Source organism: Malurus melanocephalus, unplaced genomic scaffold, assembly GCF_030028575.1.
Source record: "Malurus melanocephalus ecotype Western Australia unplaced genomic scaffold, MMel_1.1 scaffold_19, whole genome shotgun sequence".
In the NCBI taxonomy this organism is placed as follows: domain Eukaryota; kingdom Metazoa; phylum Chordata; class Aves; order Passeriformes; family Maluridae; genus Malurus; species Malurus melanocephalus.
In genome coordinates, this window is record NW_026623251.1 from 44,429 (window position 1) to 60,328 (window position 15,900).

General features: G+C 40.4%; 1 protein-coding gene across 2 annotated transcripts; it reads right to left on the reverse strand.

Moving 5' to 3' along the window:
• Window positions 1-1,586: 1,586 nt before the first annotated feature.
• Window positions 1,587-14,623, reverse strand: GNG4 (G protein subunit gamma 4). 2 transcript variants are annotated; one of them, XM_057389711.1, is made up of 3 exons: window positions 14,551-14,623; window positions 8,646-8,751; window positions 1,587-2,375 (listed from the first exon to the last, which is right to left on the reverse strand). In XM_057389711.1, exons 2-3 carry the CDS (start codon window positions 8,739-8,741, stop codon window positions 2,247-2,249), a joined length of 225 nt encoding a protein of 74 aa, XP_057245694.1. In that variant the 5' UTR covers window positions 8,742-8,751; window positions 14,551-14,623; the 3' UTR covers window positions 1,587-2,246. The 2 variants fall into 2 exon arrangements, with proteins under 2 accessions (XP_057245694.1, XP_057245695.1); XM_057389712.1 differs by lacking the exon at window positions 14,551-14,623 and adding an exon at window positions 14,219-14,468 and having other exon boundaries at window positions 1,588-2,375.
• Window positions 14,624-15,900: the final 1,277 nt, after the last annotated feature.

The window sequence follows — 15,900 nt, forward strand, 5'->3', positions numbered from 1 at the left end:
TGTTACAAAGCCTTTGAGAATAAAGCTGTATGCCCTATATTCTCCTCCCATGTTGTTCCAGTTAAAACCATACATGCAGAAGGACAAATGAAAATGTTGCCATGGTGATCAGAGCAGTTACCAAATCATGTATACTGTAGGAAGGATTCCCTAAAGAACCTTATTAAGTGTTTTGTTGCTCTTTTTTAATAAATATTTTCAGAAATATTTTTATTTTGCTGTCAATAAAATAGCTACTCAGCTAACTCCATTTCTCTACCCCCAAAACAGAAACACACCATGCATTAAAAATATTATTGTTAAAAGTTAGGAATGGGATTCTTAAGCTGAAAACTTTGAAATGGGAACCAAGGAYGAGTCTACCAAAAATAAGATCTGTTCAAGACACTTGAATGTTTTTCAGCATAGGTATGTGAAGCAGSTCTGTGCCCACTAAACTATTGATGTCTTCATCTGCCCTGGTAGAAAAACATATCTTTGGATGAAAAACATCCCAAAAGCCTAYTGGTTAAAAGGAATATTGTTATGTAGGGTTTTTTTACAATAATGTTGCAAGGAGGYTCCATGTGAGACGTGAGGTCAGTTCTGCCAGCAGCAGAAGCAACGTCCAAAGCCCCCAGTCCCATGTGACTGGACTGGTAGCTGAACGCAGCCGGGTGAGGCACATTTATCTAAGTTGATTGGCAAAGAAAAAAAAATCTGTACAATGCACGCATCTTGTATTTCCACTGCACAAAACAGTACAACATACATCGATGGAATTGCTAAAAATAAGCTGGAGAAGGTACATGCACTCTGGGGAAAATTCACAAAGCTTTGTTCACCAAGCTGCCCCTTTTAGCATCTAAACTCAGGATTTAAGTATGTCCCAAGGCACTCATCTCCTCAGCTAGTTCTTTTCCTTGCAGGTATTATGACATGTTTATGGAATACAAGTTTGTGCAGAAGAAGGGAAGAAGCATGATCTGTTATGGGTGGCTGTTCAGAGTCTCAGCTCAGACTGGTGCCATTCTCCAACAAAATTGTTTCCCGCCTTATGGGGCAAACCGATACATTGTACATACAAGGTGCTGCAATGAGGGAACTGTCCTAATGCATCAGATGGAAGAGGAGCTTTCATTAATTTTTTTTAAGGAGAAGAATAAAAAAATAATCTTTAAACAGTTGCTTCCACCAGGTTCCCCATATGACCCTCATTTTATTGAAGAAGGCAGTCATATTCCACACCTCATTATTTTCCTCTCACTGTACTTTAAAYGAAGTCAAACAAAAAAACTCTCCCAGAACCTCCACAAATTACTTGCTGACAATTTAACTAATCTTTGGCTACAAAATAAAGAAACACAGTGGATGTCAACAGCACAGTGGTCTCGCTGCATATCCTATTACATTTACTTACAATTACTCTCTATCCCCAGAAAGTCCCATTCTCATGGGCAAAGGCATGTAGAGGGCTGCTCAGAAAATGTAAACCCTCTTCCTGTGCTGTTCAGGRCAGTTTTAYACCTTCCACTAAGACCCTCAGGAACAGTTATTTCACAGTTCGGTTTACTTTCTAAATAATTTAAATCATTATAATTCAAAAGAAGATATACAAGCAACCACATTTTTCTACAGCTTTATTGATGCAATCCTGTGTGTGACTATACATCTTCATTCTGCTTGTAGCTACAATGGCACTTTAYTAAGATTGTTTTTGTAGTCAAGTTTCTTACAGACTTCAGAAAACATATTTATAAACATCACTTACTGTATAAGAATCATCATTCCAAGCATTGCAAACCACTGGAACTTTTTCCTAAATAGTGCTACTTGTGGAAAAGGTCATACTACTCTCCTTAGACAGAAATTTGTAAAGGCAAATGAATTAAATTCACCTTCCAAAGAAAATAAGAATGTTAAAAATAGCTTCAAGAATTGGAATGACTCATTTGRGTCTCAGAAAAATCTATGACTGGCAAAGATATCTACAATTTGATACTGTACTCAATACTTTCATTAAGACCAAAGGAATATTTATGAAGAACTGRAAGTAAACTTGTACATTCCTCTGAAAGATAAAAATTACCTCAAATTTTTTAGGTTTCTTTTTAAATTTTAGGTTTTGGTTTTTTTAGCAGATATTGCACTGCCTTCCAAAAATAYTGTAGCTATAGGTAAGTATTGACATCTGAAGAAAAAAATACTGTAAGCATGCAACACTGATACCAAATTTTAGCAGATTACTTTTTTAATTAAAAACTGATTCAAAGGATAGTACAAAAGAGTTTCTTCTCCCTAAAGGGATTTTCAGATGCAGGTACAGGAATAATAAGGGGATCTTCTCCAATGTGTGCATCACAATATGCCAATAAATCTGCTGCAGCCTTGGATACCTAATAGAAGAAAAGAGAGAACTACTTAACTCTGAATCAACTTGAATTGCAGAAATATTTTTCATAGAACAAATGATAATGGAAGCTTTCGTAAAATAGGGAGTAGATTTCTTTATCCTTTAATTTATTAGGCACAACTCTCAAWTTGCTTTCATTAGGCCTAGAAATCTTTACATACATATTATCTAACATAGTGACATGAAATCTATCAACTGATATGATCCATGTCAAGCTTTTCCTCCCCTTCGGAAGGAGTCATTAAAATATTTATACACAAACCATCCATAAGCAATGCAGATTCTCCTGTGGCTACTCCTGTAGAGGAACCTGCTTCATTGGTTTTAAGGCTTTCCACAAACACTGTCTCTACCTTTGCTCCTCTGGATGGAAAACAAAAAGCTCTTTAGGCACATGATCATGGGATTAAACAGAAATAACAAACCAGGAATAAAACATGAACACCATGTGTCCTAGCTCTCATTTAAGCTAAATACTGCTCTTTTCAATGAAGCAAGATTAATGTCTTCCACTCAGCAAGTTAGTATGAGTAGTCCTTTATTCACAGCATTCCTTTATACTTGAGCACTACATCAATATTTTTTAACTTAATATTTTTATACCTCTAAAATAAACAATTCTCAAGTCTCTGAATTCAGAACATTGGTTTATGCTTATTGAAAAGTCATACAAAAATGTAGCAGTGTTGAATATTTGCAATGCAAGCTATTTTGCATTAAATGAAAAATGAAATTTTAAACCTCGTAACATTTGCAATATTCTGCTACACGAATTCTGGCAACACTAGGCCATGGGGACTAATTTATTTTTTCAAGAATTTAAAAAGTATATACAAATTTTTTATTTTGCTCAGTCAACAAGCTATTCATGGCTATCTCTGTCTCTTTGCTTTGGTGAATTACTGAGTTTTCAATATTCTGATAGTTGAGAAAATTAATTAGGGAGTCTGTTCAAAGAAGTCTTTTTTCTGAGCACCATGACAGCTTGTCCCCAGCCTAACRCTGAGGTCAGCATGCTTGCACAACCAGAGTGAAAAGAAAAACCAACTCGCATTTCTGGTATTTTTCTAGCAGGTGTGTCATCAATGTTAGCTTAAAGCTTCCCCACACCCTGCTTGCTTTGACATGAGCCCAGCCCGAAGTAGGATTCAGATCAAACCTATGTTGAAGTCAAGGGGTACTGAATCAGAATTCACATGAAATTCAAATGAACTCTTGAAGACAGTCACAGACTCTTTATTTCTTTCTCTGTTTTTAATTTCTGTATGCCTCTGTAGAATGCTTAAACCTATGAAGTACCTGTGGTTGACACCTCAGTATAGATTACCCCCCTGATGGAGGAAAAAAGGGTGTTAAGGTTATTTAGAATTCGTTTGTCTTTGAATTTGCCTGTAAGACAAAAGAGTGGCAGAGAGACTACATGTGAACAACAGGCTGCTGAGCACAGGCAAAACAGAAGAATGAACAAATAGAAGAGATGTTAGGAAGGACCAGTGCTTCTCAAGAAAGAAGCAGTTAAAACAAAAATGTGTGGAATGTTATAGACTTCAAAGTACAAAGGGTTGTAATGATTTTCCCATAATGRTCTTGTTTGTTCCATGCATGGATAAGCAACATCAGCCCTAGTATACTGCCTTTCATTCATTGGAAGAGAAGTACAATTTCAATCCTCATTCTTAGAAGGATAAATCCAAAACTATAATTTCCTGTTTCTCTACGTATTGCTGTGCTTTAGTATCATTTAACAATAAAAAGGGATTTCAGTAGCAAAAGCTCAACATACATTTCTGTATCTAACTCATCTTGTAATGCTGGTAGGAATGTTGTGAAGCAGAACAATACATTCACAAAGTCACAGAATCCCTAGAATGGAAAAGACCTTCGAGATTATCGAGTCCAGCCTTTGACCTAACGCCTCCTTGTCAACTAGACYGTGGCACTTGGTGCCACATCCAGTCTTTTCCAAACTCCAGGGATGTTTGACTCCACCACCTCCMTGGGCACCCCATTCCAATGCCCAATCACCCTTTCTATTGAAGAGAAACCCCTTCTTCAATGTTAGAGCATTTAAATCACAATTTAGTTTGCTTTTAAACAGCCATAGTACAATCTAGTAGAAGAATCAAAAAACCTGCAACAAGGAACTGYGGGACATGCACATCATCACAAAATATATTAGGTCATATATGTTCATCCTTTAAACAGATAAAAGGTTTGGGGAAGAGAAATCCTCCCCTGGGATTACAGTAGTCATAAAAGTGAATAATGGCCATTTCTTCACTGGAATTGGGAGTGGCTTCAGCTTGCACTGTGGAATAATGGTCATCCACAAGCAGAGTTAAATGAGCTGATCACAGWCCGGCAGCAATGAAAACATGGGTTTCCTGAGGCTGTGAGCAATGTTGGCAAAGTCAGAACTGTGACCCAAAAAAGAGCAAAACACCACTTTGCCTCCAGCAAGTATGCTGCTCAGTATCATTGTTGGGAACAGCAGTGGTGGAAGGCCTGTGCACTGAGCAGAGACGGGCTACTTTGTCACAGTCAGCACTCAAGAGGTGTCCCATGGCCAGGGCTGCAGTCTGGGCTGCACRAAGGGGTGTGTTGATCATCCCATCGTGTCATGGAAGGCGTTAAATGGAGCCCACGCTATCGTAGCTCTCACTGCCTTTGGGGTTATGTGCAGCCACACGTTGCTGGACAGCTTCAAAATAGCTTTTCCTAAGAATTAAAATAAATGCAAATCATTTGAATATTAAAATGAAGCTAACACATTTATCATGTCAGTTCTCCTATGCAATACGGCTGGGTCTGGAGATTCAAAGTAATTTATACCTATTGCAGAAGTGGCTAAAGWAAAAGATCAGACTGCAGTTTGATTGATGAATTTTATCTGAAAGTTAATATTTCTGTTTTAAAAAAAAATTAAGGTGTATGGGTAGAAGGGATGGAGTATCTAGGTATCACATTGATCTCACATTTTGCAGAATTACTTTTACTCTCTGTAATGAAAAATACATCTTGTTATCAAATTAACTAAAGAAAAAATCCAACAAAACACTCAACCCTGATGCTTTAAAGAATTAGACTCAGGAGGAGTGTGAAATTTTAACATTATGTTTCAGAATAGCAGAGGTGATAAAACTGCTGACGTTAGAACATCCTGTTAGCTGCACTAATAATTACAAGCTTCAATGACAGGGCAAAATGCTGCAATTACTATGTCTTCTGTCTTGTCATGAATTGTGACTAATTATCATCCTTGCTACTACACCCACTCTGCTTATCCTTCACATCTAAAACAAAGAGATTCACAAACATTTATTAGCATTCCTACTGTTTATCTCCCAACACTGTTCAGGATAAGTTAGGAATACTTCCTATCTTCCTAAGGAAAAGGGAAATGGAATAATATCTGATATTCCAAGGGTCTTAAATGTCAGAGCACCCTTGCTTCTCTGCTTGCAAAGAGATGATTAAATAGTGCTTTATTCTGAAGACAGTTCTGATAAACACCAATACTACCTTTGCTTTCTGAATTTTACTGTTAGCATCTTTAGATAACAYGTTATTCTACTAGTCATGAGGCCACCGTTCATCTAATTTCATTTTGTGTTTCCTAGCTCAGAACCTGCATTTCCAGCTTTCTACTTCTCCTTTATGACTCYGGATGTCCCTTCAGCAGCTGAGATAAGTTCAATTATGATCCTTCTGGGATTCTTACAGTTTACAAAAAACTCCACAGTAATACTCCTTCTAACTACCAATGAATTTACCAATAACTTCATCCTCCTCTTTTGAGTTGTTCTGCTTCTGTTGCACCTCAGCAGCGAGTTGTCACTGTGGAATCTCAGAACACAGCACTGCTTTGCTGCTCTGACTGGTTAGAGGACTTGACAGGATTTCTTAAATTAGTTGAAAAATCCAGAACACAGTGGGAGTGGGAAAATATCAACACACTTTTAACAACAAGATTTTAATTGAGCAGACCTAACTCTTGCCGGTTACAGCAGTTACTGTGCATGGAAAACAAAGTGCCTCTGCAGTAGAAAAAAAAAACCCTGGAACTTCTGATTTCCTAGTCAATAAAACAGACACTTCTTCAATGCTAGCAATGTGGTCTTTCCTATTAAGGGAATAACCACCTGGCTATAGCTATTTGCAAAACAGTGTTTAATGAAATTATTTGGAAAGCACTGATCTTTTACTAAATGTCTACCTAGTTTAATCAGATGCAAAACACCAGAAAAAAAGGGAGGACATTSACTTATCTACTTTTATAGTGATGACTCAGCAACTTAAAATCTCCAATTGAAATCACTGGGAAGTCTCTTGGTAAAAATTTGGCTATGCTGAAACACACATTTCCCTGATTCAAGATTAAAAAGCCAACCAGATTTTGAACGAGTAAAAAGGCAAACAACCGCTCCTCACAATCCCTCATATGCCTGTTCAAAGAAATTCTAGAAATAAAGACATTTTGAAAAGTTATATTTGCTTTAGGTTAGGAACCCTCTCRGTTCTGAACCCTCTTAGTTCTGAAAAATGTCAGATTTTCTTTGGTGTGTTTTTGGTCCCAAGCTGCTTTAAAACGTGAAATAATTGCACTTTCAAGCTATCTGCTTTTTACGTCTGCCACATTTGCTAATAACTCTGTTCCTTTTAATTACACTGACTGGAACAATAACTATGTCTTTCTTGCACCTGTGTGTTTCTTGCATATGTAATTAAGAATATTATACATGTAACTGATTAATCTATCTGCATAACCGAGCTAATGATGTGATGTGTGACGTTTACCACTGAATATACAGAAGCAAGTATTAGACAATCTACTAAGTATCAACAGTTTCAAATTCCAGTAAATTGGGGCATATTTTTCCAACCCTTTCCTCTGCCACCCACACACTGCCTTGTCAGTTCTGTTCATGCAGCTGCAATACAACCTGAGTTGGGATTAACCTCATTGAAACTCAAAAGACAGACATTCCCTTCCTGCAAGAAATAAACACCTAGCTCCCTGTGAACYGGTTACGTGATGAATTTGTATCACACTATACAAGACAGAAACTACACTTTTGCAAATTCAATGGTCTTATAAGACATATTGCTAAAAATTGCCACAAAATGGAGAAACTGAAATTTTTATTTTCATATAAGCAAGACTGACCATGCCTGTGAATTGAACTAAATTTTCTGAATTATAAACACTACTTTTCCCATTGGTGAGTTTGTCATCTGAGACTATTTTCAAATCATAAATATATACTACTGTCCCCGTGCTGACTACATGCAGAATTTCAGCASACAGGATGGATGGACAAACAGACTGACTTAAGACTACACAAAGACTTTCATGTACAACATTTCTAAACTGTCCTTCTCACTTAATAATCTCAGTTTGTAGCAACTCAGTTACAGTTGTTTGCAGACAACTGGGTAATTTAAATGCATTACTTTTTAGAGATGGAAAGACTGAAAAATTCATACTGGCAGAGACTGGATCTTTTTATCACTATGATTATTCCCTATTTTCAGAGGCAGAGAGAAAAAAAAAATTAGCATTGCTTACTTAAAAAATTCTATGACATTATTAGGTTCTAGATGCTTGATATTTCACAAAATTTTAGCCTAGTGGAAAGCAGAATGACATGCAAGAATAATCCACAGCCTTTTCTTGTTTAAAAAAAACAAACTGAGAACCTCTGTTTAATAGTGCCTTTAGCAAGAATATTTAATCTACATATATTTAGAGGCAGGATGAAAGCAAACCTTTACATACAATAAGTCTTCAAGTGTGAAGAGTCATAACTGCACACTRCAATCATGCACATTTTTTGTGCAATGATATCTACATTAAAACACAACAAAGCAAAACAATTCAGCTTGACTAAATATTATTCAAAAATACTGCGATACCTTAAAGACTTATTCCAATTCTTAAAGGAGAAAAACCAAGAAATCTGACCTGCACTTAAACTCAGCTACAGCTGACATAGAAGAACGCCCCGGTACCTAGGAGCTGATTTTAAATATTTCACAAAATACCAAAATGTAACAGACACTCACACAGAAGCAGATTTGAAGCCAGGCTTTGGAAATCGTTTCACTATGAGTGAAATGTGCATATGAACTCACTCAGTACTGAATACTGTTTTAWAGCTCAACACAGATTTTTGATATGTGCAATATTAAAGGGATGCTGTCCCACAAACTAGCCAGTGAATTCAAACTATCAACAATAAATCAAGTTTACCTTCATTCTATCCATGTAGGCTTCCATTTTTAATTGCTCCACAGCTTTCCTGGCTTGAGATATACTGGTTGTACTGTTTGACACTAGTTCCTTCATTTYGTTTTCCCTAGAAGAGACAAAGTTAAGTCTATTTAAAGTACAGGTAGCAAATACAGCAATCACTGAGAGGGCAGACATCTGAACTCAAACCAAGCCTCRTCCACCACATCAAAGCTGCCAGGAGGCAGGTCACAAATACAAAGCAGACACCATTTACTTCTCTCTTGCTCCATGGCACCTTATTGCATTACATCTTTGCATCCTCCATCATCAGCATTCTGCCTGAATCCTGCAAATGACAGACAAATGCAGAGCACATGACCATGACTTCAGTGTGAAAATGCTTGCCCTGGTTCACGTTGCCAACGCAGAACAGCTGTTCACAGACCTTGCAGGCATTGCACAGTTTGGCTCCACGCCCCAGTTACACCTAGRAACATCAAAACAAGCTCAGAAATGTGTGCAGTGGAAATGAATACCACACTGCTCTCACTAAGCATCAGAGAGAAATTTTAAGATAGGAGTCAAAATTCTATATGTAAAAGAGGTTGAGAAATGAAGTAACAGATTAAGAAGAAATAATGCAATGGTTTGTGATGTTTTGCTTAGACTTCAAGAGAAGTACTCAATGGAGAGTACAGAARGAATGGAGGAATAACTTTTCAACTGCTTTGATTTTGCAAACAAAYGCTCAAAGACAAGGCAAAGACTATTGGTTCTTCTCACAGCCCGGTACGAAACAGACTTTCTAAAAATCAGTAACCTGTGTTGTAAAATGGGATGGTGGGGCAAAAATGCCACCAGTAGCCACACTCAACACTAATTTGAAGAAATGAATCTTTCTTTCACRTCTAGTATAAGTCAGGGCAGGGAAATGCTACTTAAAAATATATTAATTCTGCCAAACAAAACAAGACTAAACACATGCCAAGATAAAGAACAGGTTTTCTGTATATATGTGTGTCATTTGAATGAAACACAAGTTTCACCCTTGCATGSTCTGATGAAATAAAATTGTGTTAGAACACAGCAGGTTCTTTGTCTTCATCTTTGTTTACAATCTTAACTCATATCCCTCACAAAGCACAGGACTGAATACATGTGGTGGAACTGGCTTTGCATAAAATGTATGGTATACTACCCCACAACCAATCCACAACCTTCAATCAATTTTGAGATGTGTTTTGACTTGCATGGAAAGTCAAATGGCAGAAAGGATACAAGACATTCACAAAAGGAGAAGGCACTGAATTACAGCTCATCTCTGTACTTTTTGTTTGACTCAACCCCCTTACTTTAAAGTATCAACCTATCCATAAAAATCAGAATAAATGTGTTTAGCTGCATTTACAAAATGATACCCCCACAAGAATGAATCCTCTAAATTTTATCATCTCCAYAGCTATACTACTAATGATCACAAAGCCAAAAAAGTCAAAGCTAAATCAAGTCAGAGGCCTTTCTACATTTGCCACATGCTTTAAAATGAAACTGTAAATTAAATTAAGCAACTGCACCTCCTTGAGCAGTCCAGGGAATTCCAGATCTCCCAAGCTTTTTTTGGCAATTYATTCACTCAAACTGTAAAAGCTATAAACATTAGACAATTTGAACTGTCACTGACTGCAACAAAGTTGGCAGGAACACTCTYACAGTATTTCCAGCTACTATTTCAGCATTTACAGAATAAGGATTGAGTTAAGTCCTGTGGTCCTGTAAGTTCTATTCTAATAMCCGAATTTTGAAAAAGCTATTAGGCATCAAAATGCTTTAAAAAATTGAAACCATGTTTTTAAAACAGTGCCACAAAGAAAATATATCCTTACCTGTATTCTGAAACACTAAATAGAGAAAACCAAAAACAAACAAAAAAAGGTATCTTGTCTAGTAAAGCTATCCATCTAGTAAAGCATCAGAAAACAAACAGAATATGAGGCTTCCTAAAAAAGAATTTTAAAAACAAACAAAAAAATCTGGCACTAGGTGTTTCAGACACTGGAGRAAATTTTCATTATCCCCAGCAAGAGGTTTGTTTATATTCTGAAGCACAAACATTTGTTCTGTTCCAAATCCTGCTCCAACCTTGGCCTTTACATGCATTTAAATATTTAACTACTATATTTCTGGAGGAGTTTTGCATCCCATAAGTATTTAATTTCTATTTTTTACAGATAGGTCTGGTTCTATAACTTTGTAAGACTGACTTCTCCTCACATACCAGGCTACATTTACCTCTACCTTATTTCACTCTCTGCAAATACTGAACATATCTGTGCATCATTTACAGCCCTATTACATATGATGTGATATTGACAATGAGAATTGCAATCACTTTCAAACCAGGCTGTGATAATAGGYCCTTTTTGCAGACAAAGTTTTGTATGGCACTTGATTCTGTTCTCCTTAGAACCTATGATATTCTGTAATTACTTTAAGCTTAATATTCTTTAATGAAAAAAAAATTGTTACTTAGAAATAAAGCTCTGGAGAGAAAAGAAATTTTAATTGAAAGATAATATATTACACACCCATCCCCTGGAATGTGGGGAAGGCTCTCCTTCAAACACCCTCTTGCGGGATAGGATCCCTCTGAGCCTGCAGCCTGGCAATGGCTCTGATCTCTCTTAAGACAACTCCATTTAAATTGTCCAAGTATTCTCAAGGCCTTTAGTCCCACAGGAAGACACATTTATCTTTGTCTTGTATTTGGGTGAGCAGTCTATAGGATCATAGAATGGTTTATGTTGGAAGGCGCCCTTAAAGATCACCTGGTTCAAGGCCCCTGCAATGAGCAGGAACACCTTCTACTACAGCAAGTTGCTCACAGCCCCATCCAGCCTGCTCTGCAATGTTTTCAGGGATGGCATCCACCACTTCTCTAGGCAACTTGCTCCAGTGTTTCACCACACACATGGTAAAAATATTTTCTTTATCAGAGGAAACCTTATTTTAGTTTTAAAACATTCCCTTTTTGTCCTTTCACAACTGGCCCTGCTAAAATCTATGTCCCAGTTTTTCTTRAAAGCCCCTTCTTATTATTGAAAGGCTGCAATGAGCCTTTGCTTCTCCAGGTCTTTCAGACATTCCTCATGAGAGGTGCTTCAGCCCCTTGATATTCTGGTGTCTCTCCCCTGGACTCACTCCAACAGGTCAATGTCCTTCCCAGGTTGGGGACCCCAGAGCTGGATGAAGTGTTCCAGATGGTGACTGACCAGAGCTAAGTAGAAGCAGAGAATCACCTCTCTTGACATGCTGACCCCGCAGCATTTGATACTTAAAAGGAGTAACTTCTCCCCATCATTTAAATTACCCAAAACCCCTGGAACCAGAAATTCTCAGCTGTGCTTGCTAATGTTAATTCCTGGCTGTTTTTACGCTGGATGGACACAGGCATACACAGGCCCTGACAGTCACCGTAGTTACAGGAGCTGCGCTAATGAGGAGCCTCCACGCAGTCCTACATGTCACTGCTGCAGCCAGAAAGCTGGGTTATACAGGAGCTCATTTATCCACTGCATTTGTGTGCAGCACACCATTAACATGGTCTCTATCTGTTCTTTTCTTTTAGGGGAACACGGACYGCACTAACAAAGAGCAGTGACAGCAGCTACGCAGCCTTTTTTAGCCCGACAGTTTCTGCTGACTGGCACCCCACACAGACAGCCCTTTCCTTCTGAAAGCTTTGTATCGACAGCCTCCCAGCCAGCTGCATTTTCTAGGGTTATGTGCTTTTTTTGCCTTTCTTTCTTTCTCTGGGTGCAGGTAACTCGTGTGGGCTGAAGTTTCATTTCCTGGGCTCCTACAAACGCTCGTGAAGAGCAACTTTTCTTTCCCTGCTTTTACAATGGATGATTGCACCCAACAGCACTTCAAAGGCAAACTTATGATAATCCAGATAGCTGCATAAATATTTGCAGGTATAGCTTGACCCTACATTGGGGTAAGGAGTGCAACCTTCACTTACTAAACATTATAAATGCTTGTTAATGAAATGCAGAAAAAGTCTAAATATTTGACTAACAGAGAACCAAATGGAATTTTCAAGCTCTTCAGKACAGACTTTTACAAGCAACCTGGAGGAAAAGCTGCAATTTCCCCCCCTCTAGCTCCAAGTACAACCTTAAAATGCCATACCAGAAAASTGACCTCTAGAATTCAATCAAAAATTCAATCTAAACCAAATTGTTGCCTTAATCTAAAGTGATGGACCTGAAATTACTAGATTAGAAAACCRGGGGCTGACAACGCTGAAGAACACCTTCCACACAAGCTCTGTACTTCTTGGACCAAGCAGCCCGACAGAAAAGTTAACCCAATCATTCAACTAAGYCCCAGTGACATTAGTGGGAATCACCCCTGGATAATGACCTGCAAATCACATCCTAAATCCAGGAAAGATCTTCACATTTCATTATCCACTTGCAGGAACATAAACAGCAAAATTTACAGCCKCACAGCTGTTCAGTGCCAAACTGATATACCAAAGAAATTAAAGGATAAAAAAAAAAGAAAACGAAAGAAACCCAACTTCCCTTGCTATCTCAGTTCTTACTCTAAGATTTACAGCAGCTGATGTAGTTCTGTAAACAGAGAGGGAGRGTAAGGAATCCTTTTGCTTTCTCTGTCTCAGGGCTGCACAGAGAAATACTACTGAAAATTACTACAGCTTTTCACTCSGTCTCCTAAGGAGAAGCTTAGCAGYACAAAGYAGAAATTACTAARGGCAAGACTATTGCTCATGATAAGGAAAGAATGTAATTTTTATACCATAAATGTAGCRACTTTGAAAATAATTTCTAATGATGTAACTGCAAATCAGACAAACTCCAACAGCTCAGTTCTCATCTAACTAGATGTACTACATCCAGTGCAATTATCAAGTTCCAAAAATTCTTGCCACCATACCCAAATTTTCGTTCAAAAATATCATCTTGTTCCTTAACATTTAAAAATCAAAGGAAACAATGGCTGAACTAATGTAACATTTCAGAAGGATAATATTTTTGTGCAATATAATTTATCATCAGCACACAGGTTTTGTGAACGTACAGCCCAGCAAACTATCAGTGATTCTGAAAGCTTGAGGCAGAAAGGTGATTTCTGTCTACTGCTTTACCTCTTTAGCTAATTCTGAAAGATAGCTGWGAGCTTTTAAAGAAATAGAGGGAATTTTGATTATTCTACTTCAATCCCACTTAAAACGTCTTTGAACTGAATTATAACCTACAAGGCAGGGAGAGCGCCTCCGGGAAGCTCGGCACTGCATCACCTGCAGGGCAGAAGCGTTTTTTAAGTTGTTATTGCGAGTTTTCTGTCTCGCTGCGCTGCCCTAATGACTCTGCTGTGCAGCAGCTCCCAACACCGCACTTCACTGATCACCGCCAGCAGCAGCCGGCCAGCGGGGGTTATTCCCTCGTCAGGGCGAGCCAGCCAGCAGGAAAGCGGCCACTTCCTTCAGCCTTCGCCCCAGGCAGCGGACGGAGGAGGAACGAGCACGCAGGGCAGAGACCCCCTCCCCGCCGCCCGCGGGATACCTGGGCTCGGAGCAGCTTCTCCGAARGATGCTCCCCGCCGGTGCCAGCAACAACAGAGCCCAAAGCCCGMCGCCGACTCCTGCGGATAACTGGGAAACTCCGGCTCGCTCGGCCGCCGCCGGCCGCTGTTTCCCGCAGCAGCCCACGGGAGCACCGGGATGCCGGGCGGGTTTCCCAGGACGCCAGCGCCGACCGCGGCGAGGGAGGAAGCCCCGACCGGCCCTGCCCTCCGCTGGGCGCTCCCCCGGCGCCTGCAGCCGTCCTTATCCCGCCCCTCCCGGCCCCTTCTCCCGCCCGAAGCCCCGGCACTCCTCCCTCCGTGCCTCCCTCACCGTGCGGGGCTGTGGGCGGGCGCGGCGGCGGCGGGCAGCCCGGCGGYGGCACATGGCGCGGCGGGCGGGACGCGGCCTCCGCTGCCACCGCCCTCACGCTCCGCCTGCCGCCGGCCCTCCTTGCTCCTGCTGCGGCCGCCTCCCGCCCCGGCTCCAGCTGGCGCTAGGGAGCAAGCCCTCATCCAGGTATCTCTCAAACAGAATCACTGATCACAGAAACACGAAATCAGTGAGGYTGGAAAATAYCTCCGAGATCCTCGAGTCCAACCTTTGATCCCGCACCACCACGTCAGCTAGACGATGGCACAGAGTGCCATGGCCMGTCTTTCCTTAAACACWCCCGGGGACAGTAACTCSAGCAYCTCCCTGGGTAGTCCATTCCAAAGTTWAATCACCCYTTACGAGAAGAAATTGCTCCTGCTGTCGAAACTGAACTCCCCTGGCACGGCTCGAGGCCGTTTCCTCTSCTCCTGTCACTTGTTACCTGGGAGAAGAGACCGACCCCACCCGGCTGCAGCCTCCTTTCTGCGGTGGTGGAAAGGGGTCAGGTCTCCYGAGTTTCYCTTTCTCCAGKCTAAACAACCYCAGCTCCTGCAGTCGCTCCTCACAGGACCTGAGCTCCAGAYCCTTCACCAAGTCMATTTCCCTTCTCTGSACACACTCCAGCACTTGAGTGTCCTCCCTGAACTGAGGGGCCCAGAACCGAGCACAGCTGGTCACTGCCCTGGTCCTGCTGGTYACACTGTTTCTGATCCAGGCCCRGGTGCCAYTGGCATKCTTGGCCACTTGGGTGTYGAYCAMCAGCTCTAGGTCCTTTTCCAGCCACTCTGCCCCCMGCCGATAGCCCTGTACCTCAAGCAGCAAAGCCCAAGTGGCATCAGGATTTGGGGTGAGAGCCCACACTGCCTGTCCTAAACTCACACCAAACAGAGGAAGGATGAAGTAAAAAGCCTGCAGTGGGGAATGGGACTCGGTGGGAAAGGGGATGCTGAGACTCACTGGGTCAGGGCGAGTATGTCACAACAATAAAATTCAGCTTCATCAATCAACTTTTATACATTGCTCCTCATAAAAGCAGTATGGGCCCAGCAGCATTTAATAGTGCCAATTAACATTTTTAATTGAAAACTTCGTCAGCCACAGTAACACATTGGCAGGAGCACCATCAGCAAAATCTCGTTTATTTGTTCCCCAGTAAGGTGGCTGTTCCCTCTGGAGGGGTGTTTTCTCCTATCCTGCCCTCAGCACTTTTTCTCATTCTGTCATAATGGAGCAGAACTTCAAAGCAATATTTTCTACATKAAAAACAACAGGGAAGAGTCCTATTTTTAAAGGGGCTTTGGAGCATGG

Coding starts and splice junctions, on each gene's coding strand:
- GNG4 (XM_057389711.1), bottom strand. CDS start 8,741: ATGAAGGAACTAGTGTCAAACAGTACAACCAGTATATCTCAAGCCAGG. Junction 2,376..8,645: donor CCTACATGGATAGAATGAAG/GTAAACTTGATT, acceptor TTCTTCTATTAG/GTATCCAAGGCTGCAGCAGA.